Source organism: Herpailurus yagouaroundi, unplaced genomic scaffold, assembly GCF_014898765.1.
Source record: "Herpailurus yagouaroundi ecotype Mexico unplaced genomic scaffold, PumYag 77, whole genome shotgun sequence".
Taxonomy (NCBI): domain Eukaryota; kingdom Metazoa; phylum Chordata; class Mammalia; order Carnivora; family Felidae; genus Herpailurus; species Herpailurus yagouaroundi.
In genome coordinates, this window is record NW_024412388.1 from 18,916,065 (window position 1) to 18,939,784 (window position 23,720).

At 43.8% G+C, this 23,720-nt stretch overlaps 2 protein-coding genes across 4 annotated transcripts; one reads left to right on the top strand and one right to left on the bottom strand.

The window, feature by feature from the left end:
* Window positions 1–1,438: 1,438 nt before the first annotated feature.
* SYF2 (SYF2 pre-mRNA splicing factor) lies at window positions 1,439–8,556 on the bottom strand. The gene is made up of 7 exons (XM_040465181.1): window positions 8,447–8,556; window positions 8,105–8,218; window positions 5,800–5,925; window positions 4,999–5,116; window positions 4,564–4,654; window positions 3,695–3,793; window positions 1,439–2,675 (listed from the first exon to the last, which is right to left on the bottom strand). The coding sequence occupies exons 1-7, from the start codon at window positions 8,471–8,473 to the stop codon at window positions 2,510–2,512; spliced, it is 741 nt and encodes a 246-aa protein (XP_040321115.1). The 5' UTR covers window positions 8,474–8,556; the 3' UTR covers window positions 1,439–2,509.
* Window positions 8,557–15,858: 7,302 nt separating this feature from the next.
* On the top strand, window positions 15,859–22,043 carry LOC121023369 (pre-mRNA-splicing factor SYF2-like). Of its 3 annotated transcripts, none has more exons than XM_040465188.1 (7): window positions 15,859–15,962; window positions 16,127–16,240; window positions 19,104–19,229; window positions 19,937–20,054; window positions 20,143–20,233; window positions 21,111–21,209; window positions 21,728–22,043. In XM_040465188.1, exons 1-7 carry the CDS (start codon window positions 15,939–15,941, stop codon window positions 21,891–21,893), a joined length of 738 nt encoding a protein of 245 aa, XP_040321122.1. In that variant the 5' UTR covers window positions 15,859–15,938; the 3' UTR covers window positions 21,894–22,043. The 3 variants fall into 3 exon arrangements, with proteins under 3 accessions (XP_040321122.1, XP_040321136.1, XP_040321128.1); XM_040465202.1 differs by having other exon boundaries at window positions 21,059–21,209; window positions 21,728–21,844; XM_040465194.1 differs by lacking the exon at window positions 19,104–19,229.
* The last annotated feature ends 1,677 nt before the right edge of the window (window positions 22,044–23,720 follow it).

Consider the following 23,720-nt stretch of genomic DNA (forward strand, 5'->3'; position numbering starts at 1 on the left):
AGACTTCCAGCTCAATCTCCTCAACCAAGGGAGTCTCTGGGCTCCACCGGGGTTCTCCCTTCCCACACCACAGCCTGGAAGTATCTAAAGACAGTAGGGCTGGAGTGATCATAAGGCTACCCTTATTTCCTCTCTTAGGGACCACTGGCCTTCCTTGCCTCATTCCCACTACTTTGAAAACTTGTTTCATACCCACTATCCTTTTATTTGTTTCAAGTGGCAAGGTAAATCCGTTTCTTGTCACTCCATCTGGGTTGCAAGTAGAAGTCTCCTGTTCACTCCTTCAATTGGATTTTATTTTCTTCAGTAGGTCTTGTTCCTTCTCATTAAGTTCCTGTCTGAATATCTAATTTTTATGGTTATTCTATCGCCTCTCATCTCCATCCCTAGGTACTTATATGTTTATGTATGCATATTGACTTTTGTATATGTAATATCCATCAACAGGTGTCCGGAAATTGAACCACGCATCGGTCATCAATTTATTCAGTGGTGAGAAACAGGAAGACGAGATGTAGGCACCTAGGGCTACTCGGCAATGCTACCAGGGACTCAAGCTCTGCTCCACATTCCAGCACTTTTGTGCTCCTGCGGGTTACCTCATGGCACAATATGGCTGCTACAACTCCAGGCCTCATGACTCCGTTCCAAGCAGGAAGAAAGGAGGAGGAAGCAGGGAGTGGCAACTCCCTTACCAAGAAAGCAAAAGGTTTCTCAGAATAAGTTAGATGACGTCTTATTAGCCAGAACTCTAACATTTGACCGTCAGTAGTTCCATCTGGAGAAGCTAACGGTTAGCTAGAAATTTCACCACAAATTCACCAAAAAAATCAGGGTTCTGGTCGGTAACAAAGAACAGGTAATTGATACCGGAAAGGCAGCTAATAGGTCTACAAAGCTATTCTTGCATTCTTAGAATAAACTTTGCTGGCTTATAGTGAACGATGCTTTTAAATACATTTGACAATGTTTTGACTTTTTTTTTTTTTTTTTTTTTTTTTGGCTATTGTAATATTCAGGACCGAAAACTTAAACAAGATAGTTTAAATGGAAGTAGAAACATATTCAATATATTCTCAGAGGCAGTATCAAGGCCCTGTGATCAGACCTGATTAACTGCACAAATGCTAGAAGCAGAGACGAGTACAAAAATAGAATGTGCTACACGATTTTTTTTTTTTTTAAGAGAGCATATGTGCGCCACACACGCACAGGGGAAGGCAGAGAATCTTAGGCAGGCTTAGCACAGGGCCTGATGCAAGACTTGATCCCATGACCATGAGATCATGACCTGAGCCAAAATCAAAAGAGTTGAACGCTTAACCAACTGAGCCACCCAGGGATCCCAACGGCTACATACGAAGGGAATAATCACCAGTGGTATTAAATTGTCTTTAAAAACAAATGCTGATATATTTATGAAATTTTCTCTTTCAGATTTGGAATGCCCCTCATTAGGTATTCAGCATTTTATTCAACACCTAGAAAAAGCCATACCAATCTGTCTCTCTGGACTTTTCTTAAAACTATTGTTGTGATAATAACAGTCTTTATCTTTCAGGTACTAAAATATTTACAGACAAAATTATACATCTAATATTTGCTTCAAAGTCACATGGGACTCATGGAGGAGAAAGTAGATAGAAATGAAGAGGAAACAGGCTGGCTAGTTGATGATTCCTGAAGAGAGACACTGGGTATACGGGATTGATTGTATTATTCTGTCTTCTATTGACTGTCTTGAATTCCCCATAAATGAAAAATTTTGTAATGTTTATACAGCGAAAGCACAGACTTCAGCATATATATATATATATATATATACGTACACACGAGTATGTATGTGTGTATATATATACGTGTATATATATATATATATATATATATATATATATATACTTACTTGTTTTAAATGTTTTAGTGTTTAGTAGGGATTCTATTCCATAGGATATTTGCTTTTTATAAAAGGAACTGTATATGTCAATATTCATAGAAGACAGTTCTGCTGCTTCCTGAACTTGGTCCTAAGCAGCCGTGGATAGACAGAGCCCTCCAGTAGCCATGGCCACCTTCCTTCCCCCTCGCTGTACTTAGCTTCGGAGTCTACAAGCTCAAAAGGTTGCCGAGTCCGGCTCTAGATTTTGTCAAATTCTTAACAATATTCAAAGCAACAATGACTGCATTTACGTATGCTGCCGATCATCTGAAGCCCAAACGCTTCAAAGATTAGTCATATACGTTTAAAATACATAGAAAAATAATTAGTATTTATACAAAGTAGATTTTTACAGACCAAGTACACTACATCTTAAAATGCATCTTCTATCCAAGCACAGAAATAGGGGAATATACATGGAAGTATATGTTTAAGAAAAACATTTATTTCCAAATGCTGATGAGGAAGGCATCGTAGAATGACTGCTGGTTTCCTGATAAAACTTTGAAAAGAACTTCAATTTGCCAGCATTGTCAAGCTTTTAAAAACAGTTCCTAACAGTTCCTGAAGGGATTAGACCGCTGTTCCTCTTTCCAAATTCTGTTTAATTTCAGCCGTATATTTCCCATAGAATCTTTCTGCTTTCTTGTTGAATTTAGCATTCCTTTCATTAATGTAGTCGATGTCTGCATCATCGTTATAAGGACGTCTCCGGCTGTATTTGTCTCGTTTTTCGATTCTGGTGGAAGAAGAAAATTTACAGGATTCAAAATTGCCTTCTTTTTTTATCCTAATAAAACATGGCCAGATAGTTATAAAGAGAACCAGTACACTTAGAATAGCCCGCTTGGGGCTTGGGGTTGGGGGCAGTTTTCGTCAACATCAGGCTGAAATTGCTAGTTGACGGCACAGCCCTGGGTATGAACCCTGAAATTCAATAAATACAAACTCGTCTTCGGAATTCTTCTAAAAGAGCAGCGATACATTGTCAGCAACGGGACACATGAAATTCTACTTTAAAAAATAATTACAGTATTTATATTACTAATAACCACAGCTAACATGGAGCACAAATGTACCAGATACTATACATATGTACTATGTACTATTCTTTTTAATGTTTATTTTTGCGAGCAAGAGACAGAGACACAGTGTGAGCAGGGGAGAGGCAGAGAGAGAGGGAGACACAGAATTCGAAGCAGGCTCCAGGCTCCGAGCTGTCGGCACAGAGCTCGATGCGGGGCTCGAACTCACTAACTATGAGATCATGACCTGAGCCAAAGCCGGATGCTTAACCAACTGAGCCACCCAGGTGCCCCGAATTTTAATATATATATCACATATGTAACATATGTTTACATATATTAACTCCTAAAATATAAATTCATTCTGCTCTGCCTAATATTCACCCATATCAGTATTAAGAAACACAAATATAACAAAGGTACATTTACTAGAACATTTGTACTTCTTCTAATAATGAACTGGTTATGAAGATAAAAGCCCTTAAAGAAGAATAATTTTCTTTGGACCTTTTCCTGCTTTCCTGATTATAACAACTCAATTTCAGCAACAGTTGGCATCTCCATCCCAAATCGCACTGACTCAACTCACACTTGCTGTCTGTCCCCAAAATCACTACAGATGCTGAGTCAGAATGAGCAAGCACGGTATCCGCCCTTTCAATTCTCTCTCTGCACCCTCTGCCATTTTGTCATTAAACGTTTAAAACTTCCGGCCGCTGTACTGAGTACTCACTGCTTTTCCAGATCTGTGACCATCCTATCAACCTCCTCTGTGGAAGGCACGTGTGTTCCGTGAAGAAGACTGTTGGATGTTGGGAAAAACTCTTCTCCACTGAAAAAACAGAATAGTTTTAGAGTGACACTACACAGTTCCACATTTTCAAATTTCAAACTGAACCACCATTCATGGCGAGTGATAAAATGCATACATATATTTACTGTGGGATCCCAACTTTTTTTTTTTTTTTTTTAAAGAAAATTTAGAATTGGAAGGGACCTAAGACATCACCCACCTCCTCCAACACCTTCATTCTACAGATGAAAGAGCCAAGGGCCAGAGGTTAAAGGACTTGCTTCTCGGTTCAGGTTATTTCTCTTCCCACTAATGGGAAGGGTTCAGCAAACTATACCACCTGGTCTGGCACACATTTCACTGGGCCCCAGCCACACCCATTTGTTCACGACTCCTCCACGGCTGCCTTCACATCACACCAGCAGGGTGGAGTGGTTGTGACAGAGACCAGAGCGTCCACAAAGCCTAAAGTATCTGCAGAAAAAGTTCACCCAGCTGGGCATTCGGCCTCTTAAAATATCTGAGTAACTATGATAATCTGGTTGTTAAACTGAACACCCGGCTGGAAAAATAACAAGGTGGTAAGTTTACCTGCTGTGGAGTGAGCAATAAATGGTACTGTGAAGGCCAGAAAGTATTCTGAGGCAGATGTTGATAACTGGTACCCAAACATTCGCGTGTGTTTGTCTTTATGCGTCTGTGTATGTATACACAACACACACACACACACACACACACACACACACACACACACACCCCTATGTCCCTTCAGAATGAAAACAGGGCTTGCATCGTTCCTGTCAACTTACTGTTTTTCTCTCAGTCTCTCATACGATTCCATGTCAGGTTTGATCTGTTTGGTCAGCCGATGATACTGACGTAACTGGGCAGCAGCATAATCTAAAGATAAAAGGAGAGTCAGAGAAATCTATTTCCCTGTTTCGTCATTACGATCCACAGAATATCAAAATTATTAGTAATATTTGCACAAGACACTAAGCAGAGCTTCTGTCCTGAAGGTGCTGATAATAGAGGCTTTTATCTTACCACAAAGAATAAAAAAAAATCCAGGTGATTAAAGTACAGCCTTTTTTACTTCTGCCCTAATGAGACCTGTTTGTATTTTTCTCGGGCTCAAGCCTCTTGGGAGAATATTCCGTGAAGGGGCGTATCCTTTCTTAAAACCAGAAACACTAAAGGTAATGCTTACCTAACAGGGCCATTCAAGAAAATAACAGCTTTACCTGAGAATCCCAGGTCAGGGTTTTTCCTCTTCTTTTTCCTCTCCCATCTGTCCGCGTCTTCCGCACTGATCTCCAGCAGCTTCACTTTCTCATAGTCTTCCCCTCTTGCGGCACATTCCTAAAAAGAAAGAAAATGTTAATTCCTGCAGTTATGACAAAAGCAATTATTTGATCAATTTTAAATCAACGTGGAATAAAAATATCAAGGAAAAAATAATGATTAATACTTGAAGCAAATCTGGGCATCTACTATGGTATGTAAGAAGTGAGTGCATCAATTTAAAATACATATTCAATGATTCTAAGGTGTCAGACCCCCTTTTAAATGTTTTACACGCACTGAATCATTTTTTTTTTATTTTTAATCTTTATTTTTGAGAGAGAGAGAGAGAGAGAGAGAGAGAGAGAGAGAGTGCATGAGCGGGGGAGGGGCAGAGAGCGAGGAAGACACAGAATCCGAATCAGGCTCCAGGCTCTGAGCTGTCAGCACAGAGCCCGACGCGGGGCTCGAACTCACAGACCCCAAGATCATGACCTGAGTCGAAGTGGGACACTGAACCGATGGAGCCACCAGGCGCCCCTACTGACTCATTTAATTCGTAATTAACTCAAATAATTATTACAGTCCCCATTTTACAGTTCAGAAAACAGAGGCACAGAGAGGTTCAACAACTCCCCAAAGTGTTGCTACTAGTAAAAAGCAGAACCACCACGTGGACTCCAGCAGGCTGGCTCTTACTGTCTTGATTCAACAGAATAACTGAAGAAACAACTTATGGAGACAGCAGAGTAGATCCTAACCTTCTTCTTTTCTTCTTCCTGCAGTTCCCATTCCAGACGGGCCTTTCTGGCTTCCCAGTTAGCAGGTAACTTGAGTCTTTTATCTTCTTCAACAACTTCTTGGTGATTCAATTTGCGAGCCTCATTCTAAAACCGTGACACAAAAAGTCCGTCAGCTGAGACACAAAAATAAATCCAAACAAAATCTTGCGCACTTTGAGAAGGTCAAGTAAGTCACATTAACAAGGGGACGTCGTGTTATCTAAAAGCAAGAGACGGCCAAAGGATTTTAAGCAAGGGAACAGCCTACTTAGGTCTGTATGTGCACAGTCAAGAAATGTGTTGGGCTGCACTGGGTTTGCTTTTCCAGAGGCCTGGAGTTTAAGGTCAGCTGTGCCTCCATTTAGCCACGTGACCCCTTTGCACTTAGGGTTGGATCGGACAAGGTTCAAAACGTGAAGAAGGCGTACTTAAGGAGACTTTAGATGGCAAGAAATAATATTACATCATATGAGGAGAAAGATATTGTACTTTCAATTCTCTTTTAATCCTGATTAACTCAAGGAAAAAGCCTCAACTTGGGGCTGAGGGCTTTAGCACCGATCTTAATATCTCTAACCTTTTCCAAGCCCCTCCTCTTTTTTAAATATCGTAATAGTTTACCTTATGGCAAAGGAAAGGTATTTTCCATTTTAATTACTGTATGAAGAGTGTGATTTAAAATGAACTTAACTGGGGTCCCTGGGTGGCTTAGTCAGCTGAGCAGCTGACTCTTAGTTTCGATCTCAAGGTTCGTACGATCGAGCCCCGCGTGAGGCTCTGCACTCACAGTATGGAGCCTGCTTGGCGTTCCCTCTCTGCCCCTCCCCACCTCGCACATGCGTGTGCGCTCTTAAAAAACAGACTTAGAAAAAAAAATGAACCTAACTGCACAAGGCATAATAAGCATATCATCTTAAGGACAACGTAAGCTAGATGTTTCTCAGGTCACAGGTTGGTGGCCGTTAGTCCAGGAAGCCAGGTCTCCTAATTTCCAACCACATATATTTTACACAGTCCCTCCGAGTAAACACTTCAGTGTGTTTAATCCTTTATTAATGTTCTCTGGACAAAGAGAGGCACTGCTCGGAACTACCATCCCTCTTACATCCTCGTACCCTTGGCTCTGGCAACGCCCTCCGGTTGAAGACACCAAGAGCTCACCCTGCAGCCAAAGTTGTGTTCGCTGCACTGAAGGAGACGGCAAACCACGGGCGCTGTGGGTATTCCAGTGAGGGGTGTTAAAGAGGGGCTAGCTACAGGATTTAGGTTTGTGTCAGGTGACTGGGGCAGGGGCATAAGGCTCAGGAGCGTGTGGTTGTGCTCTGGATTAGACACCGTCAGAAAGGCAGGGCATTCGACCACCAGGTGTCGTAGGCTCTCCTCCGGGTTAAGGGGGGGGGGAGGGGGGGTGACTAACACTGTCACTGGTCCTAAAAGTCACTGGTGTGAGCAGAAGAGGGGAATGTGGGGTCATTTCTGTGGTTTGACCGGTCTTGTTTCTGTCTCACGCTACCAGTCAGAGTGATGTGGGAGGTTTGTGAGACCACCGCCAAGCTGGCAGTCAGGCTCCCTAAGTTGAAACAGGCTGGAGCCGCTTTTTCCTTCCTCAGCTCCCACTGCAGCCAGTTGTTTGCTGGACTCTTAGCTCCGCTATGAATCTCCTTACTTGCATTTCTTCCTCCAGCTTCTTTGTCTGGTAATACCTTATACATCTTTCCAACAGCAGTTTAGGTGTCACCTCTTATGGGAGGCACTCCCAGGAACCCCTCAAACTGTATCCATCTCTCCTCTGCACTCCCAGGGCACTCTGTTCCTCACGTTAGCACGCCCTGGCTATAAAGCTGTCTCCTCTCCTTAAGAGCAAAAGCCGTATCTGAATCATCTAGTTCCCCACCAACTAGGTGAGCCACTGACATTACAGGCTTGCAGAGATTTGCTGATCATCTTTGAAGGAACAGGCAACCAGCTCTCTTACGAACACTGGAGGAGTTTTTCTTCCCCAGCTCTACATATCCCCTAGGTAAAACGAATTGTTACACAGCAGGGAGGCCGTTAGTTAATAGAGACTCCCAAACCCAGCCCAGATGAGTTAAATCAGAAGCGGGTGGGAGGAGGGTTGTGTGTATTTTCAAAAGTGACTTCAATCTGTTGCCAGGGTTGAGAAGCACCGGGATAGATATTTCATTCCACTCAGACGATCTGCCAAGCACGCTTTTGCAGCTTCCCGGTACGTCCACGAACGGGCACGGGGTGACCAGCCTCAGGTGCCTCCCGGGCTACTCACCCGCTTCAGGTGCAGCTCCCGGAATTTGCGAAGCCTTTGTTCGCGCTTCTGCGCGGCCAGCTCCGCCGCCGTCGCCAGGGGCTGCTCCCCCTCCTCCGCGCTGTCCACCGGCACCTGCGGCGAGAAAGACCCGCTGCGGGAGGGGTCGGCTCGGCTTTTCCCGTACTACCCTGGCCGATTCCCCGCCGGTCCCGAGCGGCCGGGCCAGGCCCTCACTCCAACCCCGATCTCGGTGTCTGCGCCTCCCTGGCCCGGCACCCAGACATCTCCTCAGCCTCTGGCCTTTGCCGTCCCCCAGAGCCCCCCACACAAAAATCCTTGGGCAGAGCCGGCGGAACTTACCTTTTCGGCTAAAACTGCAGCCGCCATCACAAACTTTCCCTCGTCACTTCCGGCAACAACACACAACACTTCCGTCTGCCTTTGTCCCGCCCCGCCGATACATATTGAAAACGTACCATGAGCCCCGCCCCTTCCTGGCCGTCTCTGGAACTTGGGACCAATCCCTGCCCCTTTCAGCAGTAGGAAGCTTTCGATTGGGTAGGGGCTTGCGCAACCGCAAAAGGCCGCAGAGGCAAGGGCGGGGAGGGGTGAGGCGGGAAGAAGAGGCCCGGAAGCTCTCAGAAGCGAGTGGCTGCGAAGGGTTCCTGGTAGAAGGTCGTCCCGATTGCGTGCTACTCCTTCGAATGAAACGTGTTTCCCATTCGGCGCTTAGCCTCAGTGTCACCTCCTGCGAGGCAGGCGTCCCCTGACTACCTTGGCTCACGTAGGCCCTTGGTACTGTCACGTGGCAGCATTTTAATTCTCTTGGGTAGTGTGAGATATTTTTCTCTTCTGTGCCTTCTCCTTTTCCCCCACTAATGTTTCTGGACGTGAGAGACTCCATTTTGAGAGAAGCTCCATTTTCCTTTATAAAACAAACAGCTAACGAACTCTGGAACTGAGCAGAAAGACCCTTGGACTGGGCCAGAAACAGCAACTGTCTTAGGAGCAAGTCGTTCCTAAAGACAACAGGGGTACTGGCGTCTGCCCCCATAAAACTGTCAGTGTGGACTTTACGAAGACAGAGTAATTAACGCATACTAGGAGTAGTTTTCGTTCATGAACAGCAATAAATCAGTCCATCAAAATGTAACCAAAAGCCGTTCAGCCTGTTAATACCAATTGACTTTTTTTTTCTTTTATCCAAGTCATGTGATTGTCCCCCTTCCCCTTTCTCATAAAAATCCCTTGCTTTCCCCACACAAGGGACACATTTTTCTGTGCTGCCCGAATTGCAATTCTGAGACCCCAAATAAAGGCCTTTGTACTTTTTAATTTTGCCTCATTTTCCTCGGTTAACTTTTTTCTTTTTCTTTTTTTTTTTTTTTTTTTTTTTTTTTTTTTTTTTTTTTGTATGTAAGCACCGAGGAGGGCAGAGAGGGAGACACAGAATCTGAAGCAGCATCCAGGTCCTGAGCTGTCAGCACAGAGCCTGAACTCAGGAGCCGTGATCATGACCTGAGCTGAAGTCAGACACTTAACCCACTGAGCCACCCAGGCGCCCCTCTCATTTAACTTCTGGTGTCAGAATGGTGTGGGATGGAAGTAACAAACCACTCTGACTCCTGCGCCAGGCCGCAGTTGGATTTCAGGAAGGGTACCCTCCTGAGCAAATTGTGCTCTGCCTTCTCCCCAACCGGCTCTGAGTTCTGGTGGCAAATCTTCTTGGTTCCCAATCTCCCATTTTTGGTTGAGGTGTCTTTCTGGTGCCAGTTTCTATCTCTTTGATTTACAGAGATACGCTCTCTTCTCTGGTGATTCATTACTCAATGGGGTGTTTGGTTTTAAAGATGGCTGCTGGAGACCAGCCCCTGTCTGGAAGCCCAGGTGTATTTATGTTCAAGTCTTGTGGGTCCATTTCTTGTAAGTTTCTGGCTCGTTGGCCCAATCTGACTGAAAATGACTTGTTACAATGGCCACTTTGGGCATCTTTGGAGATTCCAAAATTAATGTATTTGCATGCACAACTGGAAAATGAAAACAAAACCAAGCATCTAGGGTGGGAGGCATTATTTAAATTGGTATTTGGAGTGTCCAAGAATTAAATAATTCTAAACTTCCTTCCTTATAATAACGCTAAACTTTCTAAAGCTAACTGTAACCACTTCCAGAGAGGATCTAAACTAGGAAAGCTTGTGGAGTCTTCTGAGCTAACCCTTGTTGCTCGTCTTCAACCTTCTCCCTCCGCTCTCCACCCATACAAAATCCCAGCCTAGCTGAACTCCCATTCTATAATGACATCCCACGGGTTCCCCTAGATCCTCCTGTCATCCAAAACTCCTTCTAAAGTTAAACCTAATGAAGGAGGCTCTGAAATGTCATCAGTTAGTTATTCTCCTTGGACTAAGGCAGAATTACAAGCCATTTCCAAGGGCTTGCCAATGCCTTTGAAGACCCTCCAGGATTTGCTAAGGAATTCAACTTAGTTATTTAGATCTGTGAACCTGGTTATTGTAACCTTTATTGACTTATCTATATGCTTGTGAATGGTGGCCATGCAAGAGAATGGATGGGAAAACTAGGCTACACATAGTATTTGGATGATTTTTCTAAGTGAAAAGGCTACAGGAAAAAAAAAACAGAAGCTTTTAAGCCAACTGAAGAATTACATAAAACTATTCCTGGGTTTTTCCAAAGACTACAGATTAGAGAAAAATTCAGCAATGTACTCCACAGCCAGATGAACCTGATTTTGATTGTTATGATAGACAGGAAAAAACTTTTAAACAATACTCTGATATTGACAAAATTAACCATGAAATCTCCTTTTAATTTAACTCCATCATTGCTAACAGGTTAGAAGGTGAACTCAGTACTTTAGCTAAATGACAACAACTCAGCCGGGCCACTATGGAGCCTCATGATCTGGTTAATTTGGCTGATCAGTTATCTCGCACCACAGAATGAGCAGCGAAAAAGAAAGGACACACAAGTCCAAGCTTCTCAGATCATGCGTCTCCAATTACAACAATTAACAATCCCCAGAAATTCCCAAAATCTTCAGGGTCTTTCTCATGTCAAAGGTGTTTGCAATTACTGCAGAAGAACCTGGCCGTTGGAAGAGGCTTGCTGCAAAACGTCCAGACAAAGTCAGTGGCAAGAGCCTCAGAGCACTTTCCCCTCTAAGGATACTAGCAGCTGGGGAAGAATGATCATATGGCAGAACAGGGTGGCTCTGAAGACAGGAGGGGGTCTTCCCATGACTTCAAACTCACACCTTAGGGGAAATAAATCTTATTACTGGGAATGAGGTGACAGGAGCTCTTATGGTCATGGGAGCAACACCATCAGTTTTCAAACCCACCAGCCTCTCTGTCCTGCTTCCTCAGAGTACAGAAACACTACAAATGGTGGGAGTGGCTAATACCCCAGGACAGTTTTTAAATCCTAACCTATCCCTTTTTCAGCTGGGGCCTTTACAAGGCACTCATGGATTCCTTCTGGTCCCTGAATAGGAATTCACCTGTTAGGCCACAATTTTCTTGAGACTTATCAGGCACACATTTCCTTCTCTCAAAAAGTTTAAATCCTTTTTTAAAAAAAAGTCTGGGGAGCCTGGGTGGCCCAGTATGTTGAGCTCCTGACTCTTGATTTCAGCTCAGGTCATGACCTCACCATTTGTGAGAAGGAGCCTTGCATCAGAGCAGAGCCTGCTTGGGATTCTCTTTCTCTCTCTCTCTCTCTCTCTCTCTCTCTCTCTCTCTCTCTCAAAATAAATAAATACTTTTTAAAAGTGAAATAAATAAATAAATCAAAAGTGGGTGCCTGGTTGGCTTAGTCAGCGGAGCACCCAACTCTTGATTTCAGGGTCATGAGTTCAAGCCCCATGTTGGGTGTAGAGATTTCTTAGAAAGTTGGGGAGGGGGAGACAGAGGGTGTTTTTGGAAATAGCAAAACAGCACACAAAAAATTCTACACAAAAGGAGCCTCCATCAATACCTTGCTTTTCTGTAATTCAAAACCTATAGCACCCCCCCACCACCACCACCGCCCTGGACACTGTCCCTGACACCCTTTGGTCCAAGTCCTGCTGACATCAGATGCATGTACACTCTGCCCCTTCCATCCAGATGATCAGATTGATCATTCCAAACCACTCCCTGACATTACACAGTCTGAAGCCATTGAAAGGGATTAAGCCTATAATTGAGGAATATATATATAGGTTTGATTATTCCATGCACGAGTCCTTATAAAATGCCAATTCTTCCCATACCAAAACCTCGTGGTGGAAGATGGAGGTTTGTACAGGACCTCGGAGCACTAAATAACATTGTTGTTCACACCACGCACTCGTGCCTCGCCCTCACACTTTACTCTCCGCTATCCCCCCAGACAGCAAATCACAGTAGTGGATTGGTGTAGTGCCCTCTTCAGTACGCCTATGGACGCAGAGAGCCAATTTTTGTTTGCCATCAGCTGGGAAGGAAAAAAAATATACCTGGACAGTTAGATCTCGAGGTTACACTGAGAGCCCTACTTATTTTCCCCAAATCTTAAAAGCAGATGTCACTGATGTAACCTTCCCGCAAAATTCTACTTATTCTAAGATGTGCACCTCTTCTTTGCTCCCCTCCATAAAGAGTGGGTCCAATTGACAGTATCCACCTGTTAAAATAGCTAAAAAAGGACGAAGGTAGCAAAAGAAAAAATTACAAGTTAAAATGCCCTAAATTCCCTCCCCAGCTTGCACTCTGTCTCTCTCTCTCTCAAAAATAAAAATTTTAAATGCCCCAAACCGGAGGATGGGGGTGGAGGTGGAGAAAAAAATAAATTAGAAAAAAAATAGGGGCGCCTGGGTGGCTCAGCCGGTTAAGCATCTGACTTCAGCTCAGGTCAGGATCTCACGGTTCGTGAGCTCGAGCCCCGCATCAGGCTCTGGGCTGACAGCTAAGAGCCTGGAGTCTGCTTTGGATGCTGGGTCTCCTTCTCTCTCTGCCCCTCCCCTGCTTATTCTCTCTCTCTCTCCTCTCTCTCTCTCTCTCTCAAAAAAGAATAAACATTGGGAAAAAATGTAAAAATAAATAAAATGCCCCAAGTTAAATATTTGGGATATGTCATTAGCAGACATGGATTTTCTCTTCAATCCTGAAATAAGAAGCATTAGCTCCTTTCCCCTTCATCAAACCAAACAACAGTTGTGGGGATTCCTGGGACCAGCTGGATATTGCTGAAGTGGGATTCCTAATTTCTCTGCTATTGCTCAATCTTTAAATATCTTACTTAAGGCACTCCAACCTAGAGCCCTTCCACTGGTTTCCTCAAAAACCAACCACAGGCTTTTGAGGAGGTGAAACAGCTCACTCCACCCCTGCTCTGGGGCACCCCAATGATCAACTGTCCTTCTTCCTCTTTGTTCACAAACGTGAAGGTAACGCTTTAGGAATTTTGACATAGAGACACGAAGACTAACACGGGTCTGTACGACAACTGCAATAATGTAATAGCTGGGCCAAAGAGTAAATGCCATTGTAATTTGTATAGATATTGCCAAATTGCACTCCCTAAGAGTTACCCCAGTCCTACATGACCTCTCCATTTGGCCTGGGCTTCCTCAAAGAATGGTGGCTGGGTTCAAAGAAACAAGCACCTCAGGGCACTTGGCTGGCTCAGTTGGAAGGGCATGCAATTCTTGATCTCAGGGTTGTGAGTTTGAGCCCCACATTGGGTGTAGAGATCACTAAAGAAATAAATAGAAACTCAGGGGGAAAAAATGGATCCCAAGAGAACCAGGTGGAATCTGTTTCACCTTTTATGACTTTGCCTCAGAAGTCACATAGTGTCATTTCCTCCATAGTCACATATTCAAGGATAGGGACATAGATCATACCTTTCCTTGGGCGTGTCAATGTCACATTGTAAGAATAGCACATAGAGTGGAAGATCTTCTATCATCCTGGAAATTTTCAATTGTCCACACAACTCTTTCTTTTTACTAAATCCATGTAAATACAACTTGAACAAAGAATTCTTTAAGACTTCAAAACACTATAGGGGCACCTGGGTGGCTCAGTCGGTTGAGCATCTGACTTCAGTTCAGGTCATGATCTCACAGTTTGTGGGTTCGAGCCCCACATCAACTCTGGGCTGACAGGTCAGAGCCCAGAGCCTGCTTTGGATTCTGTGTCTCCATCTCTCTCTGCCCCTCCCCCGCTCATGCTCTGTCTCTGTCTCTCAAAAATAAGTAAATGTTAAAAAAAAAATTTTTTTTGAAGACTTCAAAACACTATGAAATTGTTACCATGGCCCGTGAAAAGAACTGTGCTGGGTATTTTGTTTGCTCCTTTACAACCACCCTCCTCCAGTGTCCACCCACCCATTTGTGGGTGTTCTGCACCCACAAATGCTGGCCTGAATGGACTACATCAATAAGCCCTCTTGTTTATTGCTCTCTTCTCATTGGGTCCTGCCAATGAGTGGCATCTACAGAAGAGAAGTCTGGGAGAAATGAGGTCAGGATACTTATTCCCTGCCTGGATTATGGTTGCATTTCTTTACTCACAGCCTCTGTCTGAAGACCCTCCCCCATCCTGTCCTTCCCTTGCCTCTTTAGGATTAGGGGTAGGAATGGCTTCCCCCTGCTTCTAGCCCCGGAAGGCTTCACTTTCTTTTGCTGGTTTCTCTTAACCCAGTCTACAGCTTTGTAAACAGCCCTTTCATTAAACTCTCCTTAAGTACTTGGTTTTGGTTTCTAGGGCTCTGACAAAATATTTTGCAAAACCTGTTAATTCTGATGTGATCTTACTGAAAATAATTTTGCCATTGACATTTCTGTGTTCCTAAAGAATAGAAATACTTGTAAGACTCCTCTGTCAATTCATTCATGATACAGAAAAAAACAAAGGCCTACATTTGCTGCTTTATAGCTGGTTAAGAAACCTGTCTCATTTAAATCAACAGCATCAAACAAGTAATTCCACACTTATTTAATTACACTTAAGTAAACGCAACAAAGCAGAAAGTATGAAGAGCTACAAGAGGGACACTGACCCTTCAGGTGGTGGTGGTTAGGGCTTTCCTGAAGAAAGACACTTAAGAAAATCTCAGACAGGAGGGGACACATCTAATGCCAACTGATTAAAAATCAGCAGTTCTCATCATTTGCTGCGGGTCAGGTGACTAGTCACAGATACTTCATCCATATTATCTAATTTGTCCTCAAGCTGCTATGTTGACATGGGTATTGCTGTATTATTTTTCATAGATGATGAACCAAAGAATAATTTGTCAATAAATAAGAGCGATTATACAGTTAATTATTGAATGAATGGACAGATGTACAAAGAACGGCGTTCTGTGCAGAATTTTCCGAAGAAAGTCAAAGCCTCAAATTAATCCAAGAAATCTTACCGCATCATGAAGATGCTCGAGATCCCAAATAACCCCCAATCTGTTCCTTTTTTTCGATTCGTTACTCAGAAATTTGAACTACAAGGCTGGCCAGTTGACGGCCACAACCTGTGCTCTAGGTCGCTTTCTCATACATTTGGTGGCTTATTCCCTTTTTTCCCTCTTCCTCCTCTTTACCTCCCCAACGCCGTTGACGCCCAGTCTCCGGTTTTACCCACGTCGACCTGGTGGCTCCACTCAAGGCGCCTGCGCACAGGCCTGGCCCAATCGGACACCACCCGGGGCTGCGGCGGGCGGGGATTGGTTCCTCATGTCCCAAAGCAGCAGAAAGGGGCGGGGTTTCTCCGGAAACCTGTGGCGCCTGGCCGCCGGAAGTGAGCAAGAGAGTCAGAAAAGTTGTTTGTTGTCGCCGGAAGTGTGGAGGATAAGGCGCTGTCGCGTGATGGCTGCGGAGGCTGAGGCTAAGGTGAGTGGCAGGCTTTGTCCAGGGGTCTGGGATAGGAGCGTCTGCAGGTAGAGGTTTGGCCTAGACGTCGAGGCGATGCCAGAGAGGGAGGCGCACACACCGTGGGGCCGGCGGGGGGAATCGGCCTGGGCCGCCCCGGCTCCAGCGGGTCCTCCTCGCCGCAGGTGCCGGCGGACTGCGCGGAAGAAGGGGAGCTGCCCCCAGCTGCGGCCACGGAGCTGGCCGCCCAGAAGCGCGAACAGAGGCTGCGCAAATTCCGGGAGCTGCACCTGAAGCGGGTGAGTGGCCCCGGAGGCATCCGAGACCCGTCACCCAGGCAGGCCTGTGCGCGTTTGCGGAGGGACGGGGAAGCCGCACCAGCGCGCCTGACAGACCCGCAGGGCAGAGGAAGATCTTTCCCGGCGAACCGCAACCCCGGGAGCACACTGGAATCACTTGGAGAACTTTTAAAAAATGTTCATGCTTAGGCCTCACTTCCAGTGTCCTATTTAATCAGTTTCTCGACCCAGACATTGGTATTCTTCTTTTTAATTTTTTTTAATGTTCATTTACTTTTGACAGAGAGAGAGACAGAGAGACAGAGCATGAGCGGGGGAGGGGCAGAGAGAGAGGGAGACAGAATCTGAAGCCGGCTCCAGGCTCTGAGCGGTCAGCACAGAGCCCGACGCGGGGCTCGAACTCACAAACCATGAGATCATGACCTGAGCCGAAGTCAGATGCTCAACTGACTGAGCCACCCAGGTGCCCCTGGTATTCTTCTTTTTAATCGACCTCTCCCTGGACCCTCCTGTCAACCCGTGATTCTGTCAAACCCTTCTTTTTATGGAGGGGGGATACCGCGGACCAGAAATGGTCCAAGGAGTTTGTTTGTTGTCACACAGCAAGTTGGCTACTCATTCATTTGTACAAAAAGTGCCCACCACCCCCACCGTCCCCCCAGCTTCTAATGTGCCATAGCCAACAAGATAGTGCGGGTACTTTGGCAAATAGGAGAAGTCTTCTGCCTGGTTATGGAGGCAGGTCCATAACCAATAATGACTCCACGACTTGTAAATGCCATTTTAGAGGGGGGAACAAAGTGTCTCAAATACAGAGAAGGAAAAAAAAAAAAAAAGAACTAAAGACTGATGGGACAACTAAGCTGCTTGAAAGATGAGTAGGATATTATCAGACGAGGAGATGGGAGGGAGAGGTTTCCAACCAGTAGCAACTAGTGGAAAGGCAGAGTCCTCATTAGGGTGGGGGGGGGCCGCAGGCAGCTGGAGACAGGGTATGCGTGAGGAACGTAGTTACCCGTATTTGTCCAGAAGAACTCTATCTGAAAACTAGTCAAACACACATACTTCATTTGAAACCCTCTGTAGAGAATAGGGTGGATGATGTGTGAAGAATAATACAATTTGAACCTCACCCTTTTGCAGTCTTTAACGAATCACTGGATCTAGGTAATCAGTAACTGCAAACATCACAAAAAGGGAGCAAATCAGAGATTGCTTGTGTCTTGGTAGAAGTATAGAACATAGTTCCATATAATAGAGTTGTTAAAAATAACCTGAATTGAATGAAACCACCAGACCTAAAATTTACAGTAAACACAGGGGTCAACGGAGTATGCGCAAGGACATCATAGGAAGGCAGCTAGCACTTTGAGAAACAGAGGACTGTCAACCTGATCATTTTCACAGTCCCCAAAAAAGCAGAGGGCAAAAAAAAGATGGAGAAGGAAAGTATAGATTAAATAAACGTTAGGAGATGTATTGACTAATCCCAATATATGGAACTTGTCTGAATTCAAACTGTCAAAATAATGAAGCCTTGAGACCATCAGGGAAATATGAACATTACAGCATATTTGATACTAAGGCATTAATGATTTGGGGAATGTGATGATGGTATTGTTGTTAAAGAGGTATTAAAGTACTTATAGGTGGGGGGGGAGGGGAAAGCGTCAGAAATCAAGAAATTTGAGTCTTGGCCTAACTCTGCCACTAACTCTGAGCTAAAAACTTTCTCAGCTTCATAAACGATAGGGGAATTAGGTTGGAGTCCTCATATCACCTTCATGGTTTATACATGTGACCACCTGTCTGCTTGTTCAGTGTTTTTCTTTAAATTGCTATTTAAATTTAATAATACTATTTCAATGGTAATTTAAAATTTTTATGTCTTTTTAGTCTGTAGGTTTGCTTTTCATCTTTTCTGTTTCTAGGTTTTGTTTTGTCTTTGAGTTTTGTGTTTTGTTTGTTTTGAGTTCTGGGAAGTCATTCTGTTTAATTTGGTTGGTAAAAAGATTGGTTTTTTTGTAGTTTTCCAGTCAAGATTTTGTGGTTGCATTCTGATGGTGTCTCCTGCCCCACTTGTTTTTAAAAGGTGTTAAGAAAGGTGTTTTCATGGGGCACCTGGGTGGCTCAGTTGGTTAAACATCTGACTCTTGGTTTCGGCTCAGGTCATGATCTTACAGTTCATGCGTTCGAGCTTTGCGTCGGGCCCTGTGCTGACAGCGTGGAGCCTGCTTGAGATTCTGTCCCTTCTCTCCTTGCCCCTCCCCTACTCACTCTCTCTCTCTCTCTCTCTCTCTCAGAAATAAACATTTAAATAAAAAATATGTTTTAAGTGTTTTCGGAGGTGTTAAACTCATTAGTCACTGAGAATTTGTCTTGGACCCAGTTTGAACTAAAGAGATGAAAATAGCGTGTGACTCTCGGTATGTGATTTGGTGGCATTCAGTAGCATGTAGCATCCTCTCGAGTAACTCTGTACCATGGAACTCAATACTGTAGGAGGCCCAGTTTCATCCGGTCGTAAAAAACTTGCTTACGTCTCACAGCCAGAGAGAGTCAAGTCGGTATATCCCTCAGGCTTCTTACTCCCAAACCATCGTTCATTCCATCCCTACCACACGGTTCCTTGAAGGTAGGAAAAGAATATTTAAAGCTGTAGATACAGGTGTTTACCTCCTAATCTCCCGCTCCCTAAAATTCCCCACCACGGATCCCCGCGTAAAATTCTCTAGTGACTCTCTTCCTTTCAGGATAAAATCCAGAAAGTTTGCTTTGGACGCCTGCCATACTAGGAGACAGGTCATGTCTACTTAGATTTGTTTCCATACCTGGGCTGACAAATTTTGTGTCCTGGTGGTAGAATGCAGCTCGAAAGTTAAACCACCAAGAAGTTGTGGAGGAAGACAAAAGACTTAAATTGCCTGCAAACTGGGAAGCTAAAAAAGCTCGTCTCGAATGGGAGTTACAGGAAGAAGAAAAGAAAAAAGTAAGTACAATCCGATCCTCAACAAGCTGTGGATTCCAGGGCGTGTTGTGTTTTGTCACGCCAGCGTAGGGCATGGGGGGTAAGCATTCTGGCTCTGGTCTCCTCAGCTGCCCCTTAGAGAGCTGTGAGAATAGAATACGTGGAACACTTAACAACGTGTCTGTGACCTACAGTAACAAAAGCTCCAACAATAAGAAACTGTAGGGGCGCCTGGGTGGCTCAGTCGGTTGAGCGTCTGACTTGGGCTCAGGTCATGATCTCGCGGTCCGTGAATTCGAGCCCCTCGTCGGGCTCTGTGCTGACAGCTCGGAGCCTGGAGTCTGTTACGGATTCTGTGTCTCCCCCTGTCTCTGCCCCTCCCATGCTCATGCTCTGTCTCTCTCTGTCTCTCAATAATAAATAAACGTTAAGAAAAAAAAATTTTTTAAGAAACCGTAAAGCTCATGCGTCTCCCCTGTGTCAGTTCCTGGTTGAGCAGCCCAAGTGACCTGGCCTGATCCAGCTGCAGGGGAGGTTGGGAAATGGGCAGCCCTGAGCCCAGGAAGGAGGGGAGAAAGCATTTCAGTAGACACCTGTGTCCACCACAGCTGTTTTTGGTGCCGTTACAGATGTATTACTTTTTAGAGATCGTAGCAAATTCCACAGTTTTCTTTTCAGGCTAATCAACTTACAGTCTTGATAGCAGTCATGTTTTTCCCCCTTTTTAGGAATGTGCCGCAAGAGGGGAAGACTATGAGAAAGTGAAGCTGCTGGAGATCAGTGCGGAAGACGCGGACAGATGGGAGAGGAAAAAGAAGAGGAAAAACCCTGACCTGGGATTCTCAGGTAAAGCTGGCTTTTATTTCATTGAATGTGCCTCTTAATAACAGGGCTACTAATGCCCCATCTAAAACAGTCTGGGCTCTCATTTTAGATTATGCTGCTGCCCAGTTACGCCAGTATCATCGGCTGACCAAGCAGATCAAACCTGACATGGAGACATATGAAAGACTGAGAGAAAAACAGTAAGTCAGTGTGACTTAATGTGTTTTTTTGTTGTTTTTTTTTTTAGAAAGAGTGTGAGCAGGGGAGAGAGAGAGAGAGAGAGAGAGGGAGAAATGCTCTTAAGTCTCCATGCCCAGCACGGAGCCCAACATGGGGCTCAATCCCATCACCCTGGGATCCCCACGACCCTGAGATCATGACCTGAGCCAAAATCAAGAGTTGGATGCTTAACCGACGGAGTCACCCAAGCACCCCAATAGCGTATTCTTTATGTTACTGGAAGGGCTTGCATTTAAGAGTGCTGATTCTGGAGCTTTGCTTCCTGGCATTGAGTTCTGGTTCCACCACTTACTAGACCTGTCCTACAGTTTTTCTCCGTTTCCTCATCTGTATACAGGAAATAATAGTGTTTATCTCCTAGGATTATTGTGAAGATGAAATGTATTCATACAACGTACTTAATGTTTGACACATAGTACTGTGTCATCATCCTCATGATTATTATTGTTGCTATTCTGTGTCCCTTACCTGTGCACTTGTGCAGTAAGCATTGCTAAGCTACACTTTCTTTCCCTAAGACAGGTAGTGTGCTTAAGGTCAAGACTGTTTCAGTGTGGAGAGAGCACTAAGTTGGGCAGAGGACACCATGTTTTCATTCAAGCTCTTTCATTTGTATGAACTCGGCCTCCCTTTGTGTCCATTAGCCTCTGGTCCTCAGCTGGCACCTCTTTTGGGTACTGGAGTATACAGTTTCTTAAATATCTTCTTTTAGGTCTGATTTCTATTTCTTTGAAATCAACTCTGATCACAAAGATTTCCATTTTTGCCCACTAAACATTGTCCAGTTCTGATGGCATAGAATCTCTATGGCGTTACTTACACCCCGCTCTTTCTCAGTGGAGAGGAGTTCTACCCAACATCCAACAGTCTTCTTCACGGAACACACGTGCCTTCCACAGAAGAAATTGATAGGATGGTCATAGACTTGGAAAAGCAGTAAGTACTATAATGCAGCCTTCAGCTTTGTACTGATTTCATGCCTCCTGACAAAAATAACTTCATGGTCTTCAAGTGTAGCAATGGGGTAGAGAGTAAGGAGGACTTGAATTACTAGTTTGAAGAGTGGTCCCATTGACCATCACTTGTGTATTTCTGTTTTGAATAGGATAATTATTAGGCAGAACCAGCAGTATACTATAAACTCTGAAAGTAGTGTAATATATCACTGCCCTTGTATTTCAACATGACCCTGGGTTATTTCCCAATCTGAAGACTAGATCTGAAGTAAAGTACTATTGACTTATAAATTCAGGAAAGCTCACCGAACCCATTTCTTTATATAGAATTTCCTAACGATACTGCCTTCCATCTTAACTATGAGAACAAAAAAAGCAGCTTGGAATTTTGTATATTTGTTTCCATTACTGAATTTTATATTCTTAACTATTTGAGCAGGTTTTATTAATATCAAAAAAGAAAGTAATTTTGAATGTTGTAAATTTTTCTTCCTCTAGAATTGACAAACGAGACAAATATAGCCGGAGACGTCCTTATAATGATGATGCAGACATCGACTACATTAATGAAAGGAATGCTAAATTCAACAAGAAAGCAGAAAGATTCTATGGGAAATATACAGCTGAAATTAAACAGAATTTGGAAAGAGGAACAGCAGTCTAATCTCCTTCAGGAACTGTTTTGACTGTCAAATTATAACAGTAAATCAGGGCTCTATTAGCTCTCTTTTTATAATTTGTAAAGATGTGTGCTATGGCTATTCATTTTCACTCTTATATATATATTTATTATTCACTTGTTTCAGAAAAAAAATACGTCTTTTGTTTTCTGTATTCAAAGTGTGTGCTTCGTGTGTTGCATCCTGCTGGGCTTTATTCCTAGTTACAAACGTGAATAGAATCATCATCGTCCTTAGATTTGTCTTGTTGGACTTGACCTACAGTTGAACTTGGGAGCTTCAGAGATAGAATGTTAAATTGGTACTAACTCTTGTAAGCTATGGTAGGTGGTGAAAGGAAGGGGACAGTGGCTCCTGGAAATTCACCTTCAGCCCCCCTACCAGGCAGCAGTCACAATTAACAGGTGCTTGCCTATCCCATGCTCTACCCCATGGCCGACGTACATTTATGGGGCAAGCACAGAAGGTAGGAACCTGATTCTCTAATGACATTTTGTAAATACACCATTTTCAAAAAGCAAATTTCCTTGGAAGAAGGTAAATTAAAACATTTGGTCAAAGTATTAGTAAAACATACATAGTACAATCTTTTTTTAAAGCCTAGTTGAAATGTTAACCTTATTTCAACTGTTAATTAGGACATGTAGTTTCAGTAGTAATTATGGGAAATAGGGACGGAAAACCTGAACGTCTGGAGTATCCCATAAAAGTAGAGATCGTGTCCGTTTACGTGACTAAAAAGATTAGGACTGGGATCAGTAAGTTGGGCACACCAGTATTTAGTGAACCAGTATTTATGAACATGAAAAGATGCTCCCATCTAGAGAGGCTTGTAGAAGGCAGAGAAAAAAATCCAGCATGTACATACTATTTACGCTTGCCTCTGCAGAATGCAAACAGAAACCGTAACTTTGACTTCCTTTTCAAAACAATTCAAGACAAATACTCATGCTGCCCAATCTTCTCAAAAAGGTAATAATCTGCCAGTTGTATGAGGTTCTCCGGTATTTTCAAAGAAAACATATACCATAGTACTAAGGGGAAAAGAGGAAGGAAAGATTAGTCGGGATAGGTTTCAGAGAAGTCCTAATAACCTGGATTTAAAGGAAAAATAATTTCTCTAAAGGAGAAAAGCACTCCCAACAGCCACTGCTGCTTCAAGCAAGAGATGTGTGATTTGAGGACTACTCTGAAGGTGACTGGATGTTCAAAGTCACCCATTCTAACAGGCAATAGCAATCATAACAATATACACAGTAATAAGTTCAGGGTAAGAAAAGTTCATCTTGAAGAGCTGATGGGGTAGGCACTGGAAAAGAGCTCAGGAAATTGATCTTCGGTTAGTAGATGGTAGTTAAAGGCAGACAGTGGAGGAAGTTGCCAAGAGAGCCTGTAGAGGGAGAAGCAGGCCAAGGATGAATCCTAACAACGGGCAGGGCAAAGGACAAAGGGCCAGTGTAGAAAATGGGAGAGGTCAAAATAACAAATGCGTGTAAATCCCTGAAGGAAATCTTGAGGACTTTTATAAAGAAAGCATTAAAAGTAAGCACTCTTAAAGATGACATTTTACTAAACTTACTAGAGGTTTACGGCAAACAAGGCGAAAGAACAGCATGCTACTGTGAGTTAACACGATTTCTCTAGTTTACGCCTTAAGAAGAAAACAAAGCGTTAACACCTGAACCTATACACAGGGATGTGCTTTCCAAAATGGTGGTCACCCACCATATGATCATCTACTGATCCCCTGAAAAAGTGGCCAGGACAAATTCAGGTGTGCTTTAGGTCTAAAGTACATGCCGGATCCCGAT

Excerpts from the sequence above, each read along its gene's own strand:
- SYF2 (XM_040465181.1), bottom strand. The coding sequence starts at position 8,473 with ATGGCGGCTGCAGTTTTAGCCGAAAAG. Across the intron at positions 4,655-4,998 it reads CCCTGACCTGGGATTCTCAG|ATTATGCTGCTGCCCAGTTA; the intron begins GTAAAGCTGTTA and ends TTTTATCTTTAG. Across the intron at positions 2,676-3,694 it reads GTCACAGATCTGGAAAAGCA|AATCGAAAAACGAGACAAAT; the intron begins GTGAGTACTCAG and ends TTCTTCCACCAG.
- LOC121023369 (XM_040465188.1), top strand. The coding sequence starts at position 15,939 with ATGGCTGCGGAGGCTGAGGCTAAG. Across the intron at positions 15,963-16,126 it reads CTGCGGAGGCTGAGGCTAAG|GTGCCGGCGGACTGCGCGGA; the intron begins GTGAGTGGCAGG and ends TCCTCGCCGCAG. Across the intron at positions 21,210-21,727 it reads GTCATAGACTTGGAAAAGCA|AATTGACAAACGAGACAAAT; the intron begins GTAAGTACTATA and ends TTCTTCCTCTAG.